At 34.7% G+C, this 21568-nt stretch overlaps 1 protein-coding gene and 1 pseudogene across 2 annotated transcripts; both read left to right on the top strand.

Moving 5' to 3' along the window:
• The first annotated feature begins 620 nt into the window (after positions 1 to 620).
• On the top strand, positions 621 to 6640 carry LOC102697505 (cytochrome P450 2J2-like; annotated as a pseudogene).
• Positions 6641 to 10398: 3758 nt separating this feature from the next.
• LOC102694953 (cytochrome P450 2J2-like) lies at positions 10399 to 21282 on the top strand. 2 transcript variants are annotated; one of them, XM_069194230.1, is made up of 10 exons: positions 10399 to 10698; positions 10944 to 11106; positions 11410 to 11559; positions 11663 to 11823; positions 12147 to 12323; positions 17477 to 17578; positions 18274 to 18415; positions 19102 to 19289; positions 19629 to 19770; positions 20359 to 21282. In XM_069194230.1, the coding sequence occupies exons 1-10, from the start codon at positions 10507 to 10509 to the stop codon at positions 20532 to 20534; spliced, it is 1593 nt and encodes a 530-aa protein (XP_069050331.1). In that variant the 5' UTR covers positions 10399 to 10506; the 3' UTR covers positions 20535 to 21282. The 2 variants fall into 2 exon arrangements, with proteins under 2 accessions (XP_069050331.1, XP_006635070.2); XM_006635007.3 differs by lacking the exon at positions 17477 to 17578.
• Positions 21283 to 21568: the final 286 nt, after the last annotated feature.

The following is a 21568-nucleotide window of genomic DNA, read 5'->3' as shown; positions in this document are numbered from 1 at the left end:
CCATACATGTTCCAAACAACTAGTGTCTAGCAGGTGTCTATAACTCGCCTGCTTGGAATTTAATCCAAACTAAAATACAGTTTATATCACCTGTTTTAGCTGTATTGCACTGGCTCCCTGTGTTTTTGAAAATAACATTTAAAACACTGCTACTCTGTCTGATTTATTACATAGTGACTTGAGACAAACCATATTATGTCAAATTAATCTTACATTGACTTTTGGTATTAACTTGTTGTAATGTGATTTTGATCATTGTAAGTTTAATTACGTCTATGAATCATCGCTGCCCTCTGATGAATTCCCTAACCCAATTTTTTGTATGTTTGACAGTTTACTAATTTACAGAAAAACTATTTCTTTCATATACTGTATGCATACCAAGTAACAGTTTTGTTTATTGATTCTAATCTGGGTGATGACAGATTAGTTAATGAAGTACCATTGCAGTTCTAAACCAATAAATAACTGCTATTTATTTTTTAAAGATCTTAATTAGGTTATGATCTTAGTTTTAAACTTAGGTTATACAGTATGTTCTCATGTTTTTATTAAGTCATTTCAACAACAAGGCTAAAAGGAATTTATAAATAATCGATATAAATAAATAGTACTCAAGACACAGATCTTATACAGTACTTATTAGCTCTTAAAAGCTAATATTCCGTTCCATAGAAATCTTATGCAACATAACTTTGCTGCATTATTGCATAACTTTTGTTTGTGCCTTATGGTTTTTCATGCTAATAACCATGCAAAAAAAGACTGACACTTCACTGACACTTCTTTAAATTCATGTTGCTACTGTAGGTGGTGCAAAACCCAGTCAGTGCAGCACTCTGGCCTTCTTTCCATTTCTGCTTGCTTTGAAGAGAGTTTGAAGTATCACAGTGACAATGCTGCTGTATTCCTTGCTGGAATATCTGGATATAAAAAGCTGCATTCTCTTCCTCTTTGTGTTTCTGTTGATTATTGACATCATGATAAATAATAATTTAAAGAATTTTCCTCCAGGTCCCAAGCCTTTTCCCTTGCTGGGAAATGTTTTCACTGCTGTGACATCAGTGAAATTGATAAGGTAATATCAGTGATCAAGTAAACTGAAAGGTTTAAATTTTCAAGATTTGCCTATTTTAAACACTTTGTGCCTCAATTGTGAAACATTCTAAAAAAAATCCTAAATGTTGTCATGTGTTTCATAACTCTGTAGTTTAAATGAATGTTTCATTATATACTGTATATATGAAAACTTGTTTCATTGTGCGTTAGATACCATAAAGTGAATAAAGGGTTTTTAAATATATTCTCTAGCTTGCTGAAAAATATGGCTCTGTCTTCAGTTTGTGGAGGGGAAGAGAAAATACAGTTTTTGTGTCCGGTTACAAAATGTTCAAGGAAGCTCTAGTAGACCAAGCAGAAAATTTTGCAGACCGCCCTGTAGTTCCTTTGTTTGACAAAGTCTACCAAGGCCTCGGTAAGGATATTTTCATTTCAAACTATGAAAAATAGCAAGACTTTTTGTCTACCTACCACATAACTCGGGTTCTATAATACAAGTAAAATTATTGCTTTGTTCAAATAATTTACAGCTTAAAAGGACCTATAAAGCAACTCAAATTAAGTAAACAAAACATACTGTAGTTAAGGGGTCACAAAGAATTAAAATAATATGAGAATAGGAGTTGTTCCAAAACAATAAGTAAGATAAACAAAAGAGGTTATTCAGCCTATCTTTCTGTTTTGGTAACTGTAGTTCATTGTAAATTCATAATGTTGCTTATTATGGAAAACTGTAAGGTCATGAAGAATATCATGATTAGAGATCAAAGCAGGATTTAAAAAACACATTTTCTGGGCTTTTAAGTAAAAAATATATGGTAGTTTCATTAGTTTAAATTTTATGTTCTGAAGTTTTTGTGGCCGCACAATTCTACAGACGTGCTGTACTTTTCATAAAATCATTTTACTTTTACTTCATAATAATACTGAACTGAGGTCTGAACCTCTCTCAGAGTCTTTCTGTCATTGCTAAGATTTTTGTGACCTCCCTTAGAACTAATGATTAATTCGGTATATTTTATGAAAATAGATCCAGATAACAAACTATCATTGAATAAGCACTGAAATAACTTTGACAGCCACAGATAGGCATTGATTTATTTTGCTCATCGAATCAATGTCATTTCAACATTGGTTTTGAAGAAATAATTCCCAATATTGTGCTGTAAAGAAAATGGGTGTGTTTTTAACTAGGTAGTCTTTAAAAAACTTTAAATGAAATTTGCAATATGTTAAAAATGTAATCATTGGTAATTTACTTTTTTAGAAAGTCACCAATAATACAACCTTTTTAAAATAACAAACAAAAAGAGCTGGATCCGAAAGAAAAAAAAACTATAATCCTTATAATGGTGCTTTTTCTTTTTTTGGTGCTTCTGGGGAAAAAAACCTCAAATCAGCACTCAAGGGTGTAAGTTCCAAAAGAGTCACAGAGATTGAGTGTATTTGGAGCTACTGCAGGAACATCAGATGGTGAAAGTTATTTTCCCTTGTACAGTATGTGATAGTCGCCAGTACTTACTTACACAGTGGTTTGTAAAGAATAATTGAATACTCCTGTAATTAACATTACTATTGTCATGCCAACTTCGTAAATAGCAAAGTCATTTGTATTATTTCAAATGTAAACTTACTTATAACTTATATAAAGAATGAATAAAATGTATGAATGTATTTTTCTACTGTATTAAGTCTGAATTGCTCTTTATTTTAATAGCATTGTCCTTTACATCCACTTCTGTGACATTATTGTTTCCAAAGAACTGAGCGAAGGGTGTTCCACACTAAAAATCTACACTACACTACAGTACAGTCCTCAGGTCCAGGAAAAGAAGGTTTTGGATTATGCCTCTGTACACAAACAACACAGTTAATTAAGTGCATACTCTTTTCAGTGAACAGTTTGTTCTTAAATAAACTGTTTTTTTATGCTTAGGCCTGGCGTTAAGCAACGGGTACCAATGGAAAAAACATAGAAGGTTTGCCCTTACAACTTTAAAGAACTTTGGCATAGGCAAGAATACTCTGGAGTCATTCATCCTTGAGGAGAACAGATTCCTTTATAAGGCATTCAAGGAAGAGCATGGTAAATATAACAATGAAGCATCTTTTGACATGGGGAATACATACTGTACAATATAAGTGTGTACACGTCATGTTATATTATATGCCTTTCTCAATGAGGGGTTGTGTTTAAGTGTTTTTAATAAAGATATATGTCTTAAGTATGTGTCAAACACTAATCACTGTGAATCTACAGAATCGGTGATATAAATAAGCAATAAAGCATATTATATTTTTTTGTTTTGAGTACAATGACCCAAGGTTTCAAGATATTCTGCGAAGGACTGATGAGACTTTCCTCCTGATAGGCTCATTACCAGCCCAGGTATGACAAGAATACCAAAGGAAGTCAAAATAAATAGCACTAGACCCACATACTTACCACTTTAAAATTAAGACTTTGACAATTTTTGCTGCTGCTCATTCAAGAGCTCAGTGCTGAAAGATTGTAAAACTAAGGACAAACACCTATTTTCTGAGCACATATAAACTGATATCAGTTTGCAAATGAAAGGATAATGTATATACTGTATATCATAAAATCACTACATTTCAGTATCATACTCTAATGCAGGAATACACTACACTAAATACACTAAAAAATGGAGACACAAGCATCACTTTTATCAGCTTGGTAAAAGTTTAAAATGCTTAAGAAATGCAAGGTCAAAGTGCCACAGTAGATGTTCCTTATATGCAGCAAGTCTGACTGAGAGCTCACAAGCAGGTCTCATGCAGCGGTGAGGCGGAGAGCACCACAAAACAACAAAGTAACAAAAATTAAAGGCACGCAAAAAAAACCTAACACTTGGGTCTGAAAAGCGGTAGCAGCTAGGAACAGGAGAAGCACAGCGACAAGGTAGCGAGCACACAGTTGCCCTGAGGAAATGGAACTGAAGATGTGAAATGAGTCTGTCTGAATATCGTCTAACAGAGCTGGATGGTGTGCTGTGCTGCGTGTGCATGCGGGACTGATCAGCAGTCACTCGAGCATGACACTTCCATTTTACAAGTAGGACTCAGTTTTGGTAACCTACTATATGTACAGTACATGACATCCCAAATGCCATTGTTTTAGTGCTGTAGGATACCGTTTCTCAACCTTTTCCACCTCCATCACACCTACATAAATATAATATAGCGCCTCCCTTCCCATTCATGATCACCAGCTACAGTAAAGCACATTCTTAAAAACTGTATAAAATAGAACTCATATCAATGTTTAATCTGGCACCTGAAGTTGCTAAATTAAACCTAAAGGAACGGTTCGTCCAACACAAACTTAAGGTACACCAATCCACAGCAAAAAAAAAGTCAAAGCATCATGAACTCATCATCTTCATCATCATCATTATAAAACATCTAGTTTTCTGTCAAGGTTAGTGAATGCTTTTTAGATTTTGAGATGATTGTTTTTTTAATATGACATACAGTATGAACGAACCCTAAGATCTTATTTCATTGGTTTGTAAAAATCATTGATGATAGTTATTCGCACTTTAGGTATCCCCACTTTTAGCAGGATCCCAGTATTGACTGAAATGAGATATTTACAGAACTTTTATTAAACATGAGGAAAATGTAATTAGTTGCTCTTTGTTGAAATATTTAATCAAGAGGTGAAAAGGTTTTTGAGTGAAGTTATTTAATGTAATATAATTTTGCTAGCAGTAGGCAGATTAGCTCCCTGCAAAAATCAGTTTGAAAATAAAGAGATGTTGTCCTAAGGTAATTAGTGTACCTTGCAGAAAAAGGATGACATTCCAGCAGGATTCCATGAGACAAATCTGGCCATATGTACTCTGGACCTGTTAGATGCGGGGACAGAGACCTCGGCGACAATTCTGCGCTAGAGCCTCCTCTACATGGTCAAATACCCAGAAATTCAAAGTACAAGTTCCTTCGAGTCCCCAATACTACATTATGGAAAACTGTCCATCCACCTACATATTACAAAACACTTTTGCAGGCACACAAATCAATATTAAGAAATGTAGTAGTAAACTATGTGGTTATTGGGGTTTTTGATCAATTCTGCAGACTTCATAATCATAAAAAAACTCTAGAAAACTATTCCAGTCTGCATGATCCTCACCACTTTTTTGTTGAAGACTTTTTTGGTAAAGTCCTTACTTTTTGGTAAAGTCACATTACTAATATTACCAAACATTAGTAATTAAAATAATGCAATATCTTGAAAAAAAGAAACCTATTTTTGTCAAAGACTTGGGAAGACAGACTGGGTTCCTGTTTCTTGTTTTATACCGTATATTTACATTCTTCATTTGTATTGCATTCAAAGAGAAGGTCCAGGCTGAGATAGACAGAGTGATCAGAAAGGAACGGCAACCTTCAATAGCAGACAGAGTGCATCTTCCCTACACTGATGCTGTGATCCATGAGGTCCAGAGGATGGGCAATATTGTTCCCCTGAATGTGCCCAGGATGACCACTAAAGACACTACACTGGGAGGTTACTTTATTTCTAAGGTGAGAGAAAAAATAAAACAATAGAGGCTTGCATCTAATGTCCCATTTGAGGTGTTTCTCCTATCAGTTCTGTATTTAGCTGACATCATTTTGATTAAACTTTTTAGTAAGTGCTTTTTCTATTTTCTTTCTTATCACTGCTACTGTACTCTATATTTCCATAGGGTACAGCAGTGATAACCAATATATCCTCATTGCTTTTTGACAAAAATGAGTGGGAAACACCTGACACATTTAACCCCAAGCACTTCCTGGAAAATTTCGGAAAAGAGATACTTTTCTTCCATTTTCAGCAGGTAATGTGCTTCCTTCCCTGTTGTTTTTTTATCATATGCAGTCTTCTTGCTTCTTGCTTATCCCATTCCACTTGACTTTTAGGCAGTGAATATTTTTTTATAGTTCAGTAACTCTTTTAAATGTAAGATTAAATTAAATAATACTCAACCCTCTGTTTCATAATGTCATGTGAAATCCCACATAGCCTTATATTCTTTTCAGGTTTATTCTCATAGGTCCGTACATCCTTTACAATAAAGACTAGTCAAATTGTACTGTGGTACAATTATATATGGAGTATATATACTGTACTCTATACTCCACACCTGAAGAAGGCTCCACGGCCGAAACGTTGTGTTCTCTTTCTTCTTTTTTTCAGCATGGAATAAACCTATTACTTGTTCCTATATGGAGTATATAACACTAAAATATTATCTAATGGTTCTTAACAGGAAAGAGGGTGTGTCTGGGGCAGCAGCTCGGTCGGATGGAGCTGTTCAAGTTCTTCACTTCATTTCTGCAAAAGTTCACCTTCTGTGCTCCTCAGGGGGTAGATGTCAGTTTGCATGCTCAAATGGGATTCACTCTGTCTCCACGACATTTTAAAATATGTGCCATCCCTCGATAAGCCAATTAATTATTCGTCTGGAGGACAACATCTGGGAACCAATCTAAATGGAAAATCATAAAATACGGAGCCTAATTAAATAGAAGATAGCTCATGTTTTTGTGCTACTTTCTAAATGTAAATCTTTCAATCATTAGGGATCTTTAAAAATGTTTTATAAAAAGCACTATTTAAACAGGCTTACTGAATTCCTAGTTTTTGTAGTAAATGAATAATTTGAACATGAATATACATTATTATTTGTCTTGCATTTGATTGCTATAATATTTCCATGCAAATTAATAAATATGTATCTTCTGAATTACATTTTTTGTCATTATTAATTCAGTGTGACTCATGTTGCTCCACTGGTTGACCCCAAAAACATTTTAACGTAGACAGACACTGCACTGTGGATGAGTTGTATTAAAATACGATACATACAAATATGTTTCCTTGTACTATCACAAGACATTTTTACATGTTCAGTACTGAGAGAAATGATTTTTGAGTTAGGCAGAGTAGCATTATGGAGACATTTTGGTGCATATGATTATTATACATATATTCAGAACTGCAGATTAGTATAAAACATTGAAAATCTTTGTACGAGATTTCATTTTTAAATCTCTCTGTTCTAGAGGTTTACTTTGTACTATATCTTTATTGAAAATGCAAACAAAAGGGAAAGTATACTGTACTTTTCAAAACCTATTTTTTATTTGAAATATACAGTTTAAGGTTTGTTAGGCTTTGACAAATCAAACTACAGTATTATTTTTATTAGTTATTTTCACTGCTAGCAAAAACTGCTTTAAAGTTCATTCAATATCAACCTTGTGATCATTTGATAAAGCAAGGCGAAAGATTACTACTTTGTGACACAAATACCCCAACTGTTTTTTTTTGTTAGTGTGACCAAGGTCAAAATGAAGATACTGTATATGAAGGTGTATGTCATGAAAAAATAAGAAAGATTTTAAAGTCACAATAAAACCCATTTTATTTGGATAGGGATTTTCTTGTTATGGGCTGTTGTAGCTCGGCTCAGTCAAGGATAATAATTTGTCTTTCATAATAGTAGTACTTTATGTATTCTAAATATGTATATTTATTATAGAATGTATGTAATACTTTTCACAGTAGTCTAATGGTACTTTCACATCTGTTTTCTTCTCTCTAACTTAATGTGAAAAAACTAGTTCAGTGTTGGAAATCCATCTATTGCACTGAGAAAGCTTTAGGAATTTCTACCATTTCATTTTCAACTATTAAAATACAGCAGGTGCTTTTTCTTCTAAATCTAAGTACAATTCAGTGTTCCCATAATAACCACTCCTTTATATGTTTCCTGTCTCTCCTATTGCATGTATATTGTTGTTGTATTAATGACCACCACGGTCTGTTAACCACGTTTCAGTGATTTCAATTGCACCATAGTCATCTATTAACACAGTCTTTTCTATTTCTGGTATTTTATTCCTGATACTCTGCATAGTATTTCTTTGGATTATCCCCCCTTCCCTTCTAATCCCTTAAAACACTTATTTTTTGTAGTTGTTTATAGCAAGCCAACTGGTAAAAACCTAATTTACTGTAGATGTAATGCACCTAAACAATTCTTGAATAGAATGGTTGACCTACAACAGAAAATATTCCTTTTGCTTAATTTTCTGCTGTGAAAAAGTCATGACTTGCTTTTACATCTTGTATGCTGTACTTTTGTCACTCACCATTTTTAATATTTTATACAGAAACAATTCTATGGGGATATTCTATTGAAGATTGAGCCATTTTGTGGAATGTTGCGGGCACACAGGCCACCAGAAATCAGACACAGCCTGCATGTCACATTTTTCATGACAGCCCTTCTCTGATTTGGAACATATCAACCCCTTATCTTCCATCTCAGCCACTCAGGACAATTCCACTAATAACCAACACTAGTACTTTCATATTCATTCATATATGCAGTTTTTTAACTGAGAAGTTTAACTCTTAATCAGTTTTCAGCAGAGAAATGGTGACCCATTTGCAATATTCGATAAAAATAATCCCTAATTTATTCAAGGATTCTGGGTCTGTGGACAAAGCAGAGGTAATAACATATACATCATACATTGTATATCATATTTACAATAACAGAAAGAGCATCTGTATTATCTCCAAGGGGCAATTTGTTAGCAATAATAATACTGTACACGTAAAAAATATTCTAAGCTTCATTGTTTTAAGTTTAAACTGTTTTTCTCACTACCTATTATATAAACTGAAACAATAACAAAAACACAAAAATCAACAACCATGCGAGAAAGGACTGCTGCTCCCAGTTTACCAGTTAATACTTATAGATATTTATCTATACTTTTTAGTATTAAAGGTGTTATTTGTCTGGTCTGTAGACAGGATTAAATGAGGTTAATGTTGAGGAATTTAAGAATCTCAAATTAGAATTAATTGAAATTCTAATTTAAAAAATCAGTTTGAAATAATACACATTTTCCAAAAAATTGTAAGCTTCTTCATCTTTCGTGAAAACCAACGGACAGAAATAAACATTATCATACTGTAAACCTAAACCTACAACACATCATCTTATTATATACTCATGTATAAAAAAATGATGCGTGAGCAGGACTCTCTGTAGAAGAAAAACAGGAACAACTAAGCCTGGTGCTTAATTCAAAACACTTTTGAATCACCCTTGGTGCAAACAAAAAGAATCTTAGGTTTCTCTTTTTCTTTTCTAATTTCAAGGATGTGGCAGTGGTTCAATTTAGAGTATAAAGAAATACTGAGTGATAAAACCATAATTGTACAGCACAAAAGCATTTGGTTTGATCAGGGTTCTAATAGCAGCTGAGTGAGAGTTTATTTTAAACAAGGACAACTATTAAAATAAAGCAAAGGGTTTAACCTAAGTCAACTGAAAAAAGTATTTACTTTGTTCAATTATCAGTTTGGTAAAGGCCAATATTCTCAAGATGAATATGTATTTTAAAATGGAGAAATATGAGACAGAGTTAGAACCAGGTGAATTCAGTTTGATCACTGTTTTGTACAAAGCACTTTTCTTCTTGCAGCAAGATTTACTTAAAGATATACTGTAACTAGTTCAACTTACTCAGTGCTGAAAAAATGTGTCTTTATTAATTACATCTTGGAAACTTTTAACTTGCTAGTACTGTGAAAAGACAATTTTAGGGAAACATTTTAGCATCTGAAACACCTTGGTGACATTCAGCAATGGATCAATATCTGTTAACACTGCTTTTTTCTGCTCTTTTCTTTTAAACTTTTCACCATGCTTGACTCTCAAGGGTTTACATTACCTCGTCACCTGTGCTAAATCAATCTGTCTTTCACTTATGAAGTGATTTTGTGATTACGCAACCAGAGTCATGGTGTGTATCATGATCTTCAGTAAATGACTCCAGAAACATTTAATCATGTTCAAGTTCCATATGTCATATTTTCTAAAAATGCACATGCATAAATCAGATTATGATTATTTGAATTAAAAAGTTATTTTAATGCTTGATACTAATTATGATCATATTGAACATAAAAAATGTAAAACTGGAGAATTTATTTCTGATTGTGCTGTAATGTGGTCATATATAACACAAGGCCATATGATTTTCTCCTTTCTTTTCAAATGACAAATTAAATGTTCACCTAAATATATTCTCAGCAGTATTTATTTGTTCTTCACACAAAAACACTTTTATAAAGGCAAAACCATATTTTTCCATAATGTGACACTTGAACTAATTTAACTATACACACAGCGTAATTTTACCCTTTTAATTGTTTTACCTTTGGCAGAAAAAAAACAAGCCTGCCCAAAGCGGCTTATTATGTACAAAGTGCATATTTCTTCCTGTTCAAAGTTCATTGAACTGCAGTACAAAACAGTAATCCAACAGTGTTTCAGATACGAAAATTAGATATTTGTTTTACATTACAAAGTTTTGTTACGAGGACCTGCTAAGCTCACAACTTTTAAGATGTCGTTGTATTCTTTTACTGAATGCCTGGATGCCCAAGGAATTCTGATTTTCCTCTTGCTATTTCTGCTGATAACCGACATTGTCAAGAACAAGAAACCCAAGAACTTCCCTCCTGGACCCTGGGGGCTACCCTTCGTGGGAAACATCTTTAATATCGACTTTAAACAGCTCCATATTTCCACGGCAAAGGTCAGTGTTACCGCACTATACTTATTTTAATCTTAATTACTCCTCCTGAGATTTATTGTGGTTCAAAATAACTTAAACCTAAGTCTCATGCTGAAAATACTTACATATTATATTTATTATTTAATATAAAATTTTATTTAAAAAGTACATATTTTCTACAATAGAGTTTTATATTTTTGATGTTGATACCTGTTCCTAAACCTAAAACAAAGTGGAGAAAATGCTGAATGTCATTTTTTCCAAAGCTGGCAGAAATCTATGGTAATGTTTATAGCCTGAGGCTTGGAAGAAATAAAGCTGTGTTTGTGACGGGCTATCAGATGGTGAAGGAGGCTCTGATCAATCAGGCAGAGACCTTTGCGGCTCGACCCCCAAGTCCAACAATGGAGAGACTTTACAGCAACTATGGTGATGATTTTTATTCCATTTAATTGAAATCTTTTCATATGACATTGCTAAAGTCAACAGAGAATGACTATTTACATCTTATTTGAGCCAAGTGATTTTTTTACATTCTTAATATCTATTAACATTTCAGTTATATTCAATATACTATTGAAATGATTCATAATATGTATTTTCTAATACTTTAAATGACATTTTAAAAAGTAAAATTAAAAATGATTTTTCAGTTACATTCTTTTTTTTTCAGAGATACAGAATGTACAGAACCTTTATTTTTAGTGTCTTTTTTTTCTTCCCTGCCCACAGGTTTGTTCTTTAGCAATGGATATCTGTGGAAGAAACAGAGAAGATTTGTTCTTTCCACCCTGAGGAACTTTGGGCTGGGTAGGAAGACTCTGGAGTCAGTGATTTCTGAGGAGAGTAGGTTTCTCCAGCAGGCTATAGAAGATGAGCAAGGTAATCACAGGAGCGCATGTCCTGAACACAGCTAATAAGTATACTGTACACTGCTCATTAGAAGCAGGGAACAGACTCAATTATACTCTTGTTTTGCCATTAGGTAAACCTTTCAATCCCCACTTTCTTCTGAACAATGCTGTTTCAAACATCATCTGCTCCATGGTATTTGGACGCAGATTTGATTACAGTGACAATCGCTTCCAGAGGCTGCTGCACTTACTGTCAGAAACCATGCATTTGGAAGGAACGATATGGACACTGGTAGAGAATATTTACTTACAATTCTCATATGCAGTTAAAACAAAAATAAACTATACAAAACTATTTAGGATCACATCATCCTTAATAGTGATGATGATTGGTGGTGTGATGGTGGTGACTTACACAGGCATGATGCTCATTTAGAAATTTGTTCCATTATTGAGTGAACACTTGTTACAAGAAAAATGTAATTATTTCTGCATGGGCACAACATTATTCCTCTCAGCTGTGTATCAGCCTGCTTCAATTTAAGAGAATATAAAACATATAAATAAGAAGAGTAATGGAGCTGAAATATCCTTAATCTCTCATTTTGGCTTTAGCTATATGAAGCTTTCCCTGTGATATTGAAGTATTTACCAGGACCACACAACAGGGTCTTTAAGAACTATGAAGAACTTCAAGCCTTTGTGGGGGAAGAAGTTGAGAGGCACAAGGAAGATTGGGACCCATCAGCACCCAGAGACTACATTGACAGCTACTTAGCAGAGATACAAAAGGTAATTGTTTCAAAATCAAATCTGAGCATTCCGAGTTTCTGCATGGGCCACTGTTACAAACCCACAATTCCTACTCAAGCATCTACACTAAGTGGCATCCTGGCATTTGCACCACCATCTTGAGTGTGTGGGAGTGTGTAGTCTGCAGGAAAGCACCCCAATGCACCATCACCACCCTTCACTGGACAGAAGTCCTGAGCCTTCTAAGCTTAATAGTTCAAGACCTTTGATAGCTCATGTCATTAACACAACAACAGAATAAAGCATTTTCAGTACCGAACAGACTAAATCATGCACTTGTATTTCTGTCCTCAGTTAAACCTTATAATACTGTTTCCAGCACTATCTGTACATCAATCCATGTTACACAATGAGGATAAGTTAGTAAAAGTTTTAGGGTTGAATAATTAAATCTACCCGATCAGAGGAGATAGTGCTAAATTTGTACACACTTTTTGGTATAGAAAACTAAGTTACTGCACTCAGAATGATTGGGTTGAGTTGATTATTGTAAAACTCCATTCTACTTTTACCTACAATATGTCCACCTCACCTGGTATAAATATCTCTGAACAAAGCCCCGGTCTGTATTCAGTGTTTTGTGATGTCTGTATAACCTTAAGTAAGTGACAAGACCAAGGTACTATAAGGACAAGGTTATTGTTACAAATGGAGGGTTACGAAAATGGAGAATAAGCAGGAATTCACTGAGAGGACTCGTCAATAAGTAGTAAAATAAATATTCATAACCCCAACTTGTTCATGATTTCTGACAGAATATACCCAAGCAGTTGGTATACTCAGAGGCACGTGAATTCTGTGTTCTCTGGCACAGCTTTGGTGAAAAGACTAAGAATGCAGGCACACATGGTTAAATATTTATTAACAATGACAATACAAATACTACACTACACACAACATACAGATGCAGCAATTCAAAATGGGTGGGGTATTTCGCGGCATACCCCGGTGGGCGTGCCGCGGTATCACACGGTTAATCGCGTCATTTGACGTCATGCCGGAAACTATCCGGCGTCACCTTGTAAAACCACCAGGAGAAGCTTAACCTCTCATGTACAGCATTTGAGCTTTTAATTTTGAAGTGTGTATTACAGCATGTTAATCATCAGTCATTAAAATGTTGGTATATTTTATGAAAGCAAGATTGCTCAGTTGGACAAAAGTACACAACCTACCTTTATCAGAAATATTTATGCATCAAAGCCTTTACCGAAGATATTACTAATAGTATTAATAATGAATGACTTTGGACAAGCCGTATACTCAAAGTATAATTTCTTTAGCACATTTGTACAAGCACTTGGAATCTGTCCAAGCCATACTTTGTCAGGAATTTTGTTTTACTTCAACGGGCATAAAAACTCCCTTTTAACAGGGCGTTTCATAATTTCTAACAATGAAAATGATTTAAAATGCGACACTTATCATTCAACTAGAGCTCAAAATGTCACAAGGATCCTCAAGAGCACAGCAAAGACTGTATTAAAAGATACTTGTATGAGATACATGAGAATCCAGGCTTTTTTATCAACGCTTTCTTTTCCGTATACCAGATTTTATGGAACCACTCCAGAAGGGTGTCAGCCAGTCAGATTCCAGGAATCGGTACTTTAAAGGAAAAATACACACCGGTATTCCATTTCTCCCTAACGATTTTAAGCATCGAAGTATTTAACTAGCATGTGAAATAGCGTGTGAAAAAGTGGTAGTTTTAAGCTTTTCTGCTAATATAATATGGAATCGCATATCTAAAGAATTTAATAACGATATGATTATATTCGTGTACTGTGACAGGGCTGTGTAGGGCTGTTTTGCCTCTCTCTTCATATGACTTCCCTTGTAGCCTACTGGTCTATGTGCCTGATTACCAACTCACAGGTTGTGTGCTCAAATCCAGCTGGTGCTGGACTTTTCTTTTAACAAACATTTCTTCAATAAAATAGAATAGCAATATTATGGACAATCAATTGACTTTTATATTTCAAAATATCACAACATGATCGATTCTAAGTCATTTTTGATAACAATGAATAGTCACCTTCTTCCCTTCTGACAACGGTCCCTGCTTCTGCTTCCTGCTTCTATTGTGTGTGTGTGTAATAGAGTAAATTTTTATAGAGAAATGTAGGCTGGACAGTACGCGTTACAATATAAACATTTATATTGATTTAAATCGTGTTTTGATTTAAATCGCAAATGCGTGTTTAATTATATGTGTTTTTTTAATCATAATCAGACTAATGCAACATAAATTGATACAGTATCTTTGTCTTCTAAGTATCTTAATAAACTTTCAGCATTACTTTCTACCCGTTTAGATTTATTTTTCTTGGGATTTTGGGATCAAACGTGGAAGGATTAGATTGTAATCGTTTTTATTTTTCAAATACGTTTTAGAAAAGTGTAATCTATACTTGCCCAGACTGTACGCCTTCCTAAACCTCGCCTTTCACTCCTGTCCTGCTCTTCCCCGTGCACCCCAGCCGGGCGCTCTTTGGCCTCTGCCCGGGACGAATGTATATTTAGATATTTACACCCGGCGCGGCACTGAGGGAGCGTCTGCATTTATAACTTAGTTTTTAAAATTAGTCAAGCAATATGAAGCATCTCGTTTTAGTTTTAAGTCCCTTAAATACATTGAGCACAGCTTTCTCACCACTTAAGATTACTTTTTGATACCATCCTTACACAAAGCAGAAACTTTCCGATGACATACAGTACAAGTGGAAAGATTACAGATTTTAATCGTCTTTAATTTTGTTACGTTATACGTTTTAGGAACGTTTAATCTAAACAAACACCACAAAACTATTCTCGATTGTATTTCTGAATGTTATGTTACACCTACAGTAGTTCACTGCTTAAAATACATGGAATTAAGACACCCAAATTAATAATGTAACATGCCACTGTTTCTACATGAACAAAGTTATACTGAGATTTCCTTAGATAAGCGATTAAAAAAAAAAATTTGGAATCCCCGGCAGAACACATTCCATAAGAATCAGCGCTTTTATATATCGCCTTTAAAGGTGGCTTCTCTAAACGCTTTACAGGATAAAAACAACAAGAACAGCAACAATAAAAATATTGTATTTCATTACACTTTGAAAACCAAGTAATAACTTAACTATATGTGCAAACGTTTCATATGTTGCTGTTGTGAATGCCTGTGGAGTGTATCTTATTTGCCTTACATCCTGGTTATCTCGCTCGCCTTCCCCCCCCCCCTCTCTCAATTCAATTCAATTCAAGGTGTTTTATTAGCATGACAGATGGGTACAATCAGTGTTGGGTATTTACTTTGCTTTGAGATTCCACTTTTAAAGGTGATATGTAAAATAAAGTTTTTTATTATTGTTATAGAGAAACATGATCAGATTTTCCCTGGTTCAGAAAAAAGAAGATTAAAATCTGTAATCTTTGCACGTGTATGTCATCGGAAAATACAATCAGTTTCTGCTTTGTGTAAGGATGGTGTCAAAAAGTAATCTAAGTGGTGAGAAAGCTGTGCTCCTCAAAGCACTTTACAGGATAAAAACAATAACAACAATAGTGGCTGGGCAAACGATTTTTTTTATAGAAATACAAAATGAGATACTGTATAATGATGTGCATGAACAAAGTTATACTGCAATTTTCCTTAGATATGCGATTAAAAAAAAAAATTTTTTTGAATCCCCGGTGGAACACATTCCATAAGAATCAGCGCTTTTATACAGTATATCGCCTTTAAACACATATATTTAAACATGCGTTTACGATTTAAATCAAAACTTGATTCAAATCAATATAAATGTTTATTTTGTAACGCATAGGTGACTATTCATTGTTATTAAAAAGACTTAAATTCGATCATGTTGTGATATTTAGAAATATAAATTTGTTTGGTGCGAGTGAGGTTTTATTCAATCTCTGACCAAGGGAAACGTTTCATTTTTTCAAAGAAATGTTTGTTAAAAAATAAAGTCATAGTCCCATGGGATTCAATCACAGACCATGTGACATGGAAGTCAGGAACCTAACCCACAGCACCACCAGCGCAGTCAATGCTGAGGGCTGAAAAAGCACTACAGAAACATTATCGACAGACAATGTACAGATTTGATAAAACTATAAAATAATGTAATTAGGCACAGAAGAAGTTTACAGCACAGTACAATAATAAATGCTGACCATGACTTTAGAAGCATAAATTACCTTACACTCAATTTAAACAAAAGCTGTCTTTAGCCCTCTAAGCTGGTTCATACAGAAATGTAGAGAACCAGGCTCAGAACACACAGCTTCATTAGCGAATATATATGCAGGACAAGTGGAGAAGACGTTTTACAGTGGATGGATTTTTAGAAACATCCCATCAGTGACATCACTGAAATCAACTCCTAGGTAACTGTCATGTGGATAGTTTCACAAGAATCAGACAAAGGTTTAAGCATCGCTTGTCCTAGATAAAACTGCAAAAAAAAAACCAACAACCCATAATGTACTTCTTTCCGGCTCTGTTTGCCCAAATCATACATTCACAACGTGAAATTAGAAAATAATATTACGTAACCAAAATCCACAATATGGAAACAGAACCTGTGTAATTGTTGACAGATGATGTACTCGTAACATTTTTACAAGACGAACTACAACATTTAAAAAATGACTTGTATGTACTTGATATCTCTAATCAATCCACTGCACTGCATTAAAACAAAACGAAAACTAAAATGCCCTGGGCATACCGTTTCGCGCTTCTTATCAGTTGCTCAAAAGTAATTTGACCGTATGAAATGCATAATATAAACCTAGAAACATATACGTGAGCAGTATTTATGTAGTATCAGTGTCAAGACATACCTCTCAAATACTGTAAATCAAGTTAAAAATATCTCAAGACCGATACTGGTCATAATGAAACCATATTTTGTGTATGTTTTCTTTAAAGTACCGAGACCAGCCATATACTGTATGTTTATGTTCCAAAATTAATATCGTTTATGGCCTTCACACGCGTTGCAGTATGCTCCTATTCTTTTTATGCTCAGCTACTAAGATTTCCCTTCAGTGGTAAAATTCCATATGAATATTCAATACTACAACGGGCACAGTAAAGACGTTTACTGTAAATCTTTCTACGACAGACCAACGGACCACGAGTGCCCCTGTCGGTCAACCAATCACATACCGCGGTACCCCGCGTCATCTTGCGTCACGATGGGCGACGCCGTAGCCAATTACCTCCGGTACGTGTCTGTACCGTGCACTTTGAATGGCTGCATCTGTACAACACACAAGTTACTATATATACAGCATGTATAGACAAGGCATTCCGGAGACCTAATGTCCTGACCTCTCTGAAAACCCTAGACTGCTGCCAAGTATATGACTCTTAAATAATGCCTACAGAGGCCAGAAAGGAAACAGAAGCAATACAATCTGCAGTTACTGTAAATCTCTCTCTCTCACTGCAAACCCAGATGCCAGTAAATGAATGGCAGACTATCTCCCTATAGCAAGCTTTACCTACCAAGGTTCCAATACTTAGCTCCAATCAAGATTTGTTTGGATGATCATGAAGCAGGGGCTCTCACCTGGTGTAAGCTTCAAGTTCCAACTCCTCCAGACTCCCCTCTGTCTTGTGGTCTGAATTTCTTTCTCTTCTTTTTTACCTCCTCGTCTGATGGCATCAGGTGTGTTTCTGGACTGTTGATTGACACTTAATCATTTTACCCACAACTTAATTAAGATAAAACAAGGCAAACCATGATGTGGTTTGATCACAGACTCTGGACCTCCTACATGTCAGCAAACAGCCCCTCTGCTTTGAAGCTATCTTAACTCTTAGAGACACTTCCTAGTCACCTATACCTGTAACAATATCAAAGTACAGAACCTAAAGTTATAGGGTGCAACAATTTGCTTATCTTCTCCCTGTCAGAATAAAGAGGATACTGAGGCAGGATTCCATGAGAAGAACCTGGTCTTGTGCACTTTGGACCTGTTTATAGCTGGGACTGAGACCACCTCTACCTCTCTACGCTGGGCTCTTCTCTACATGATCAAACACCCAGAGATACAGAGTTAGTAACTGCATGAAACTGAAAAAGTATTACTAAAACTATTTATAGACACTGTGGGTGAAATGTCAAAATGTAAAATGTATGATAAACCTAAGAAATATACAGGAAAAAAAACAGCTCCATTATCCTTGTCTTCCAAATTCTACATTTTGACCCCCATTGCAATAAGAAAATGTCCATGTTTTAACTGTTGAACCTGCCTCCTGAAAATAACTGAGGTGTGTAACCCAGATCAGTTTGCTTTGTGCCGACATTTTTAAACATGCCCTGACAACGCCATATAATTCATGTAATTATTGGCACAATAATTTCTGAAAACTCTAGTTACTATTCTATGACAAATACCAAATAAATTATCTCCATTTTTTTTGGATAACACAAAATGTGCTGTATTTGTGGTGTCCTAGTTGAACACTTTCTTTTGTCACCAGCATTCATGTGAATGTAATGTGTATTGCAGAATATAGAATCAAAGTATCGAAAAAAAACTTTTTAATATACTGTACATAGATTATATTCATCATGCAGAGTTTCTTTCTGGGGGCAGCACAATCAATTAAATAGAATACATTCCAATTGTAATACACTGTTTTTAACTACTGTACATCTGTGTTATTTTTACCCTTCATTTAATAAGTGCTTTGTGATGAAGTATGTAAAGCTATATCTTGCCTTGCCTCTCTCAGAGAAAGTCCAGGCTGAGATAGAGAGTGTGCTTGGACAGGGACGGCAGCCCTCCATGACAAACAAGCCCAACATGTCCTACACTGATGCTGTTATCCATGAAATCCAGAGGATAAGCAATATTGTTCCTCTGAATGCACCAAGGATGACTACTAAAGATACAACACTGGGGGGATATTTTCTTCCAAAGGTAAATCTAAAAAATGTCAAACAGCTGAAATTTTGAATGCATATTATTTTATAATGGACAGGAGCTGAAATAAATTCATTTCTCACTCATACCGCAAAAAGGTATTCGGAATGGAATCCTCAAGTGTTGTCTTAGATCTAAATTATAAGTAAATCTCATTTGTATTTCTTTCAATCTTTATTTTAATATGAGTGTAGAAACATGATATTTCCGTACAATGTTCTTATAGTGTATACTGTTGATTTTAGCCTAGTGGTATAACTTTTAAAAAATTGTGTTTTATAAATCCCTTTTGAAGAGAATATGACAGCACTGCCAGTGGAAATGTTTATTTTGTAGGGTACACCAGTAATGACAAACCTGACCTCAGTGCTGTTTGACAAGACTGAATGGCAGACACCAGACTCCTTCAATCCCGGGCATTTCTTGGACTCTGAAGGGAAGTTTGTCAGACGAGAAGCTTTTCTTCCATTTTCAGCAGGTACAATTACAATCACAAATCAAGGTCATGCTTAATATTTTCATTTACTATACTTCTGCTACTAGTTACAAAAAACAAGTTAAAATATAGAAAAATAACATGAACACATGGGACATACTGTTCAGTATATTGATATAAGATGTAATGGATCTAACACTACTTATTGAAATAAGGAAAGAAAACATCTGACTCTTCACACTTAAACTCCATTATAATGTTAAGCTTTTAGTAACATTTTAGTAACACATTACTAACATTTTAGTAACATTTCCATTTAGTTTTTTTTTCTCTGAGAAAAAGAATGTAAATACAATTATTTTTTCATGTTTTTATTTCTCCATTTTGGAGAACACATTCCTCTGGCACCTATTTCTGTCAAAGCAGTTTGCTGTATAGCATTCTGCAAGCCCCCTGTGGCTCACAGGAGTGTGATCACTGAATATAGGAGTGGTGTTTCTCCCACTTACATCCCTGTAGGGTGAGCCACAGAATCGCATGTGCCAGTAAAGTAAGACAAGGATAAAAAGGACAAGGAAGGAGGATGTAGTTTATAAACTAAAACTTTGTGATATCGCTCATTTCTTTCAGGAAAGAGGGTGTGTCTGGGAGAGCAGCTGGCCCGGATGGAGCTGTTCCTGTTCTTCACTTCCTTCTTGCAGAACTTCACATTCAAAGCCCCTGAAGGGGAAGAACCCAGTGTGGAATTTCAATTAGGGGGCATCCTAACTCCTCGGCCTTTCAAGATCTGTGCCATTCCACGTTGACATCCACATCAGTGTCTTAAATCTAAAGAACACTGGAGGGCAGGACATTTAGATTTTAGAGGACAATTTGACTGTAAAAGTAAAAGCCAGAACTTCAGAACTGTGCTTTTACATACAGTACATTCCATGTGAGATCCCAGTTTTGTAATTTAACAAACAGCATGCTAAAATTTGCTTAGAAGTTTTAAGCATACGGTGATTTACACAGCTTTCAGGAATGTGTCATTAAAGGCACCAGGATTTGTCCACACTGACTGTAGAGAAAGGACTGTTATTGTGGATTTCCAAAATAGTGTTGCAAAAATAGTAGGCTTTTTCAGATTCAGATTCATGACATGTCTGTAACATTGGAATTTTTAATGAATAGAATTTAGAACTTTTACAGTCAAAATAGTTTCTTCTAACATAACAAGAAGAGAATAAACTTGATATTATGTAAACAAAGCAATTTTATACAGAAAGAATACCTACAGTACAGTATATGCTAAGACATGGTAATACAAATGTGTTTTTGAGTTTTGCCATCCTTTCATTAGACTCTCGACATGCAGCATTCTACCCTTAAAATGGGCACTTCTTGATACTTCATTCATGCATCGCTGACTTTAATCGTTAAAATAATAATCAGGCAAAATGTGATGATTCCTTAAATTTGAAACAAATTGTATTGCAGTTGTTTTACATTTCATACCACATTTTAATATTAATCTTGAGCACTGCTACTGTATTAAAAAATCACTCCTTTCTGGTTTTTAATGGTATTTATTGTACAGTAGTAAACATAACAAACAGTTTTACAACAAAATCCGTTTTTGAAAATTCAGAACTAGTGCAAAAAATTGGGTTATGCCACCTTACCTCCCACATTGTTTATAACTTTACAAAATCATCAATCTAAGAAGTGTACAGCTTTACAGCAATAACATTCATAAGTTAATATTTATAAGTTTACAAATTTAAGCTGTTAAGTGCAGAGTATAAGTTTGAAAGATGGGGAGGTTACAGTTAAAATTAACTGTTAGTCACATTGAAAT

The sequence above is a fragment of the Lepisosteus oculatus genome, chromosome 9 (assembly GCF_040954835.1).
Source record: "Lepisosteus oculatus isolate fLepOcu1 chromosome 9, fLepOcu1.hap2, whole genome shotgun sequence".
Taxonomy (NCBI): Eukaryota; Metazoa; Chordata; class Actinopteri; order Semionotiformes; family Lepisosteidae; genus Lepisosteus; species Lepisosteus oculatus.
Note: the sequence above shows the minus strand (reverse complement) of the source record. Positions and strands in the feature narration are given on the sequence as shown.

Bases quoted from the DNA above. Each gene is read 5' to 3' on its own strand.
- LOC102694953 (XM_069194230.1), top strand. From the start codon at position 10,507: ATGTCGTTGTATTCTTTTACTGAATGCCTGGATGCCCAAGGAATTCTG. The intron at 10,699-10,943 runs GTCAGTGTTACC...TTTTTTCCAAAG, and splicing joins TCCATATTTCCACGGCAAAG to CTGGCAGAAATCTATGGTAA. The intron at 19,290-19,628 runs GTAAATCTAAAA...TTTATTTTGTAG, and splicing joins GGGGATATTTTCTTCCAAAG to GGTACACCAGTAATGACAAA.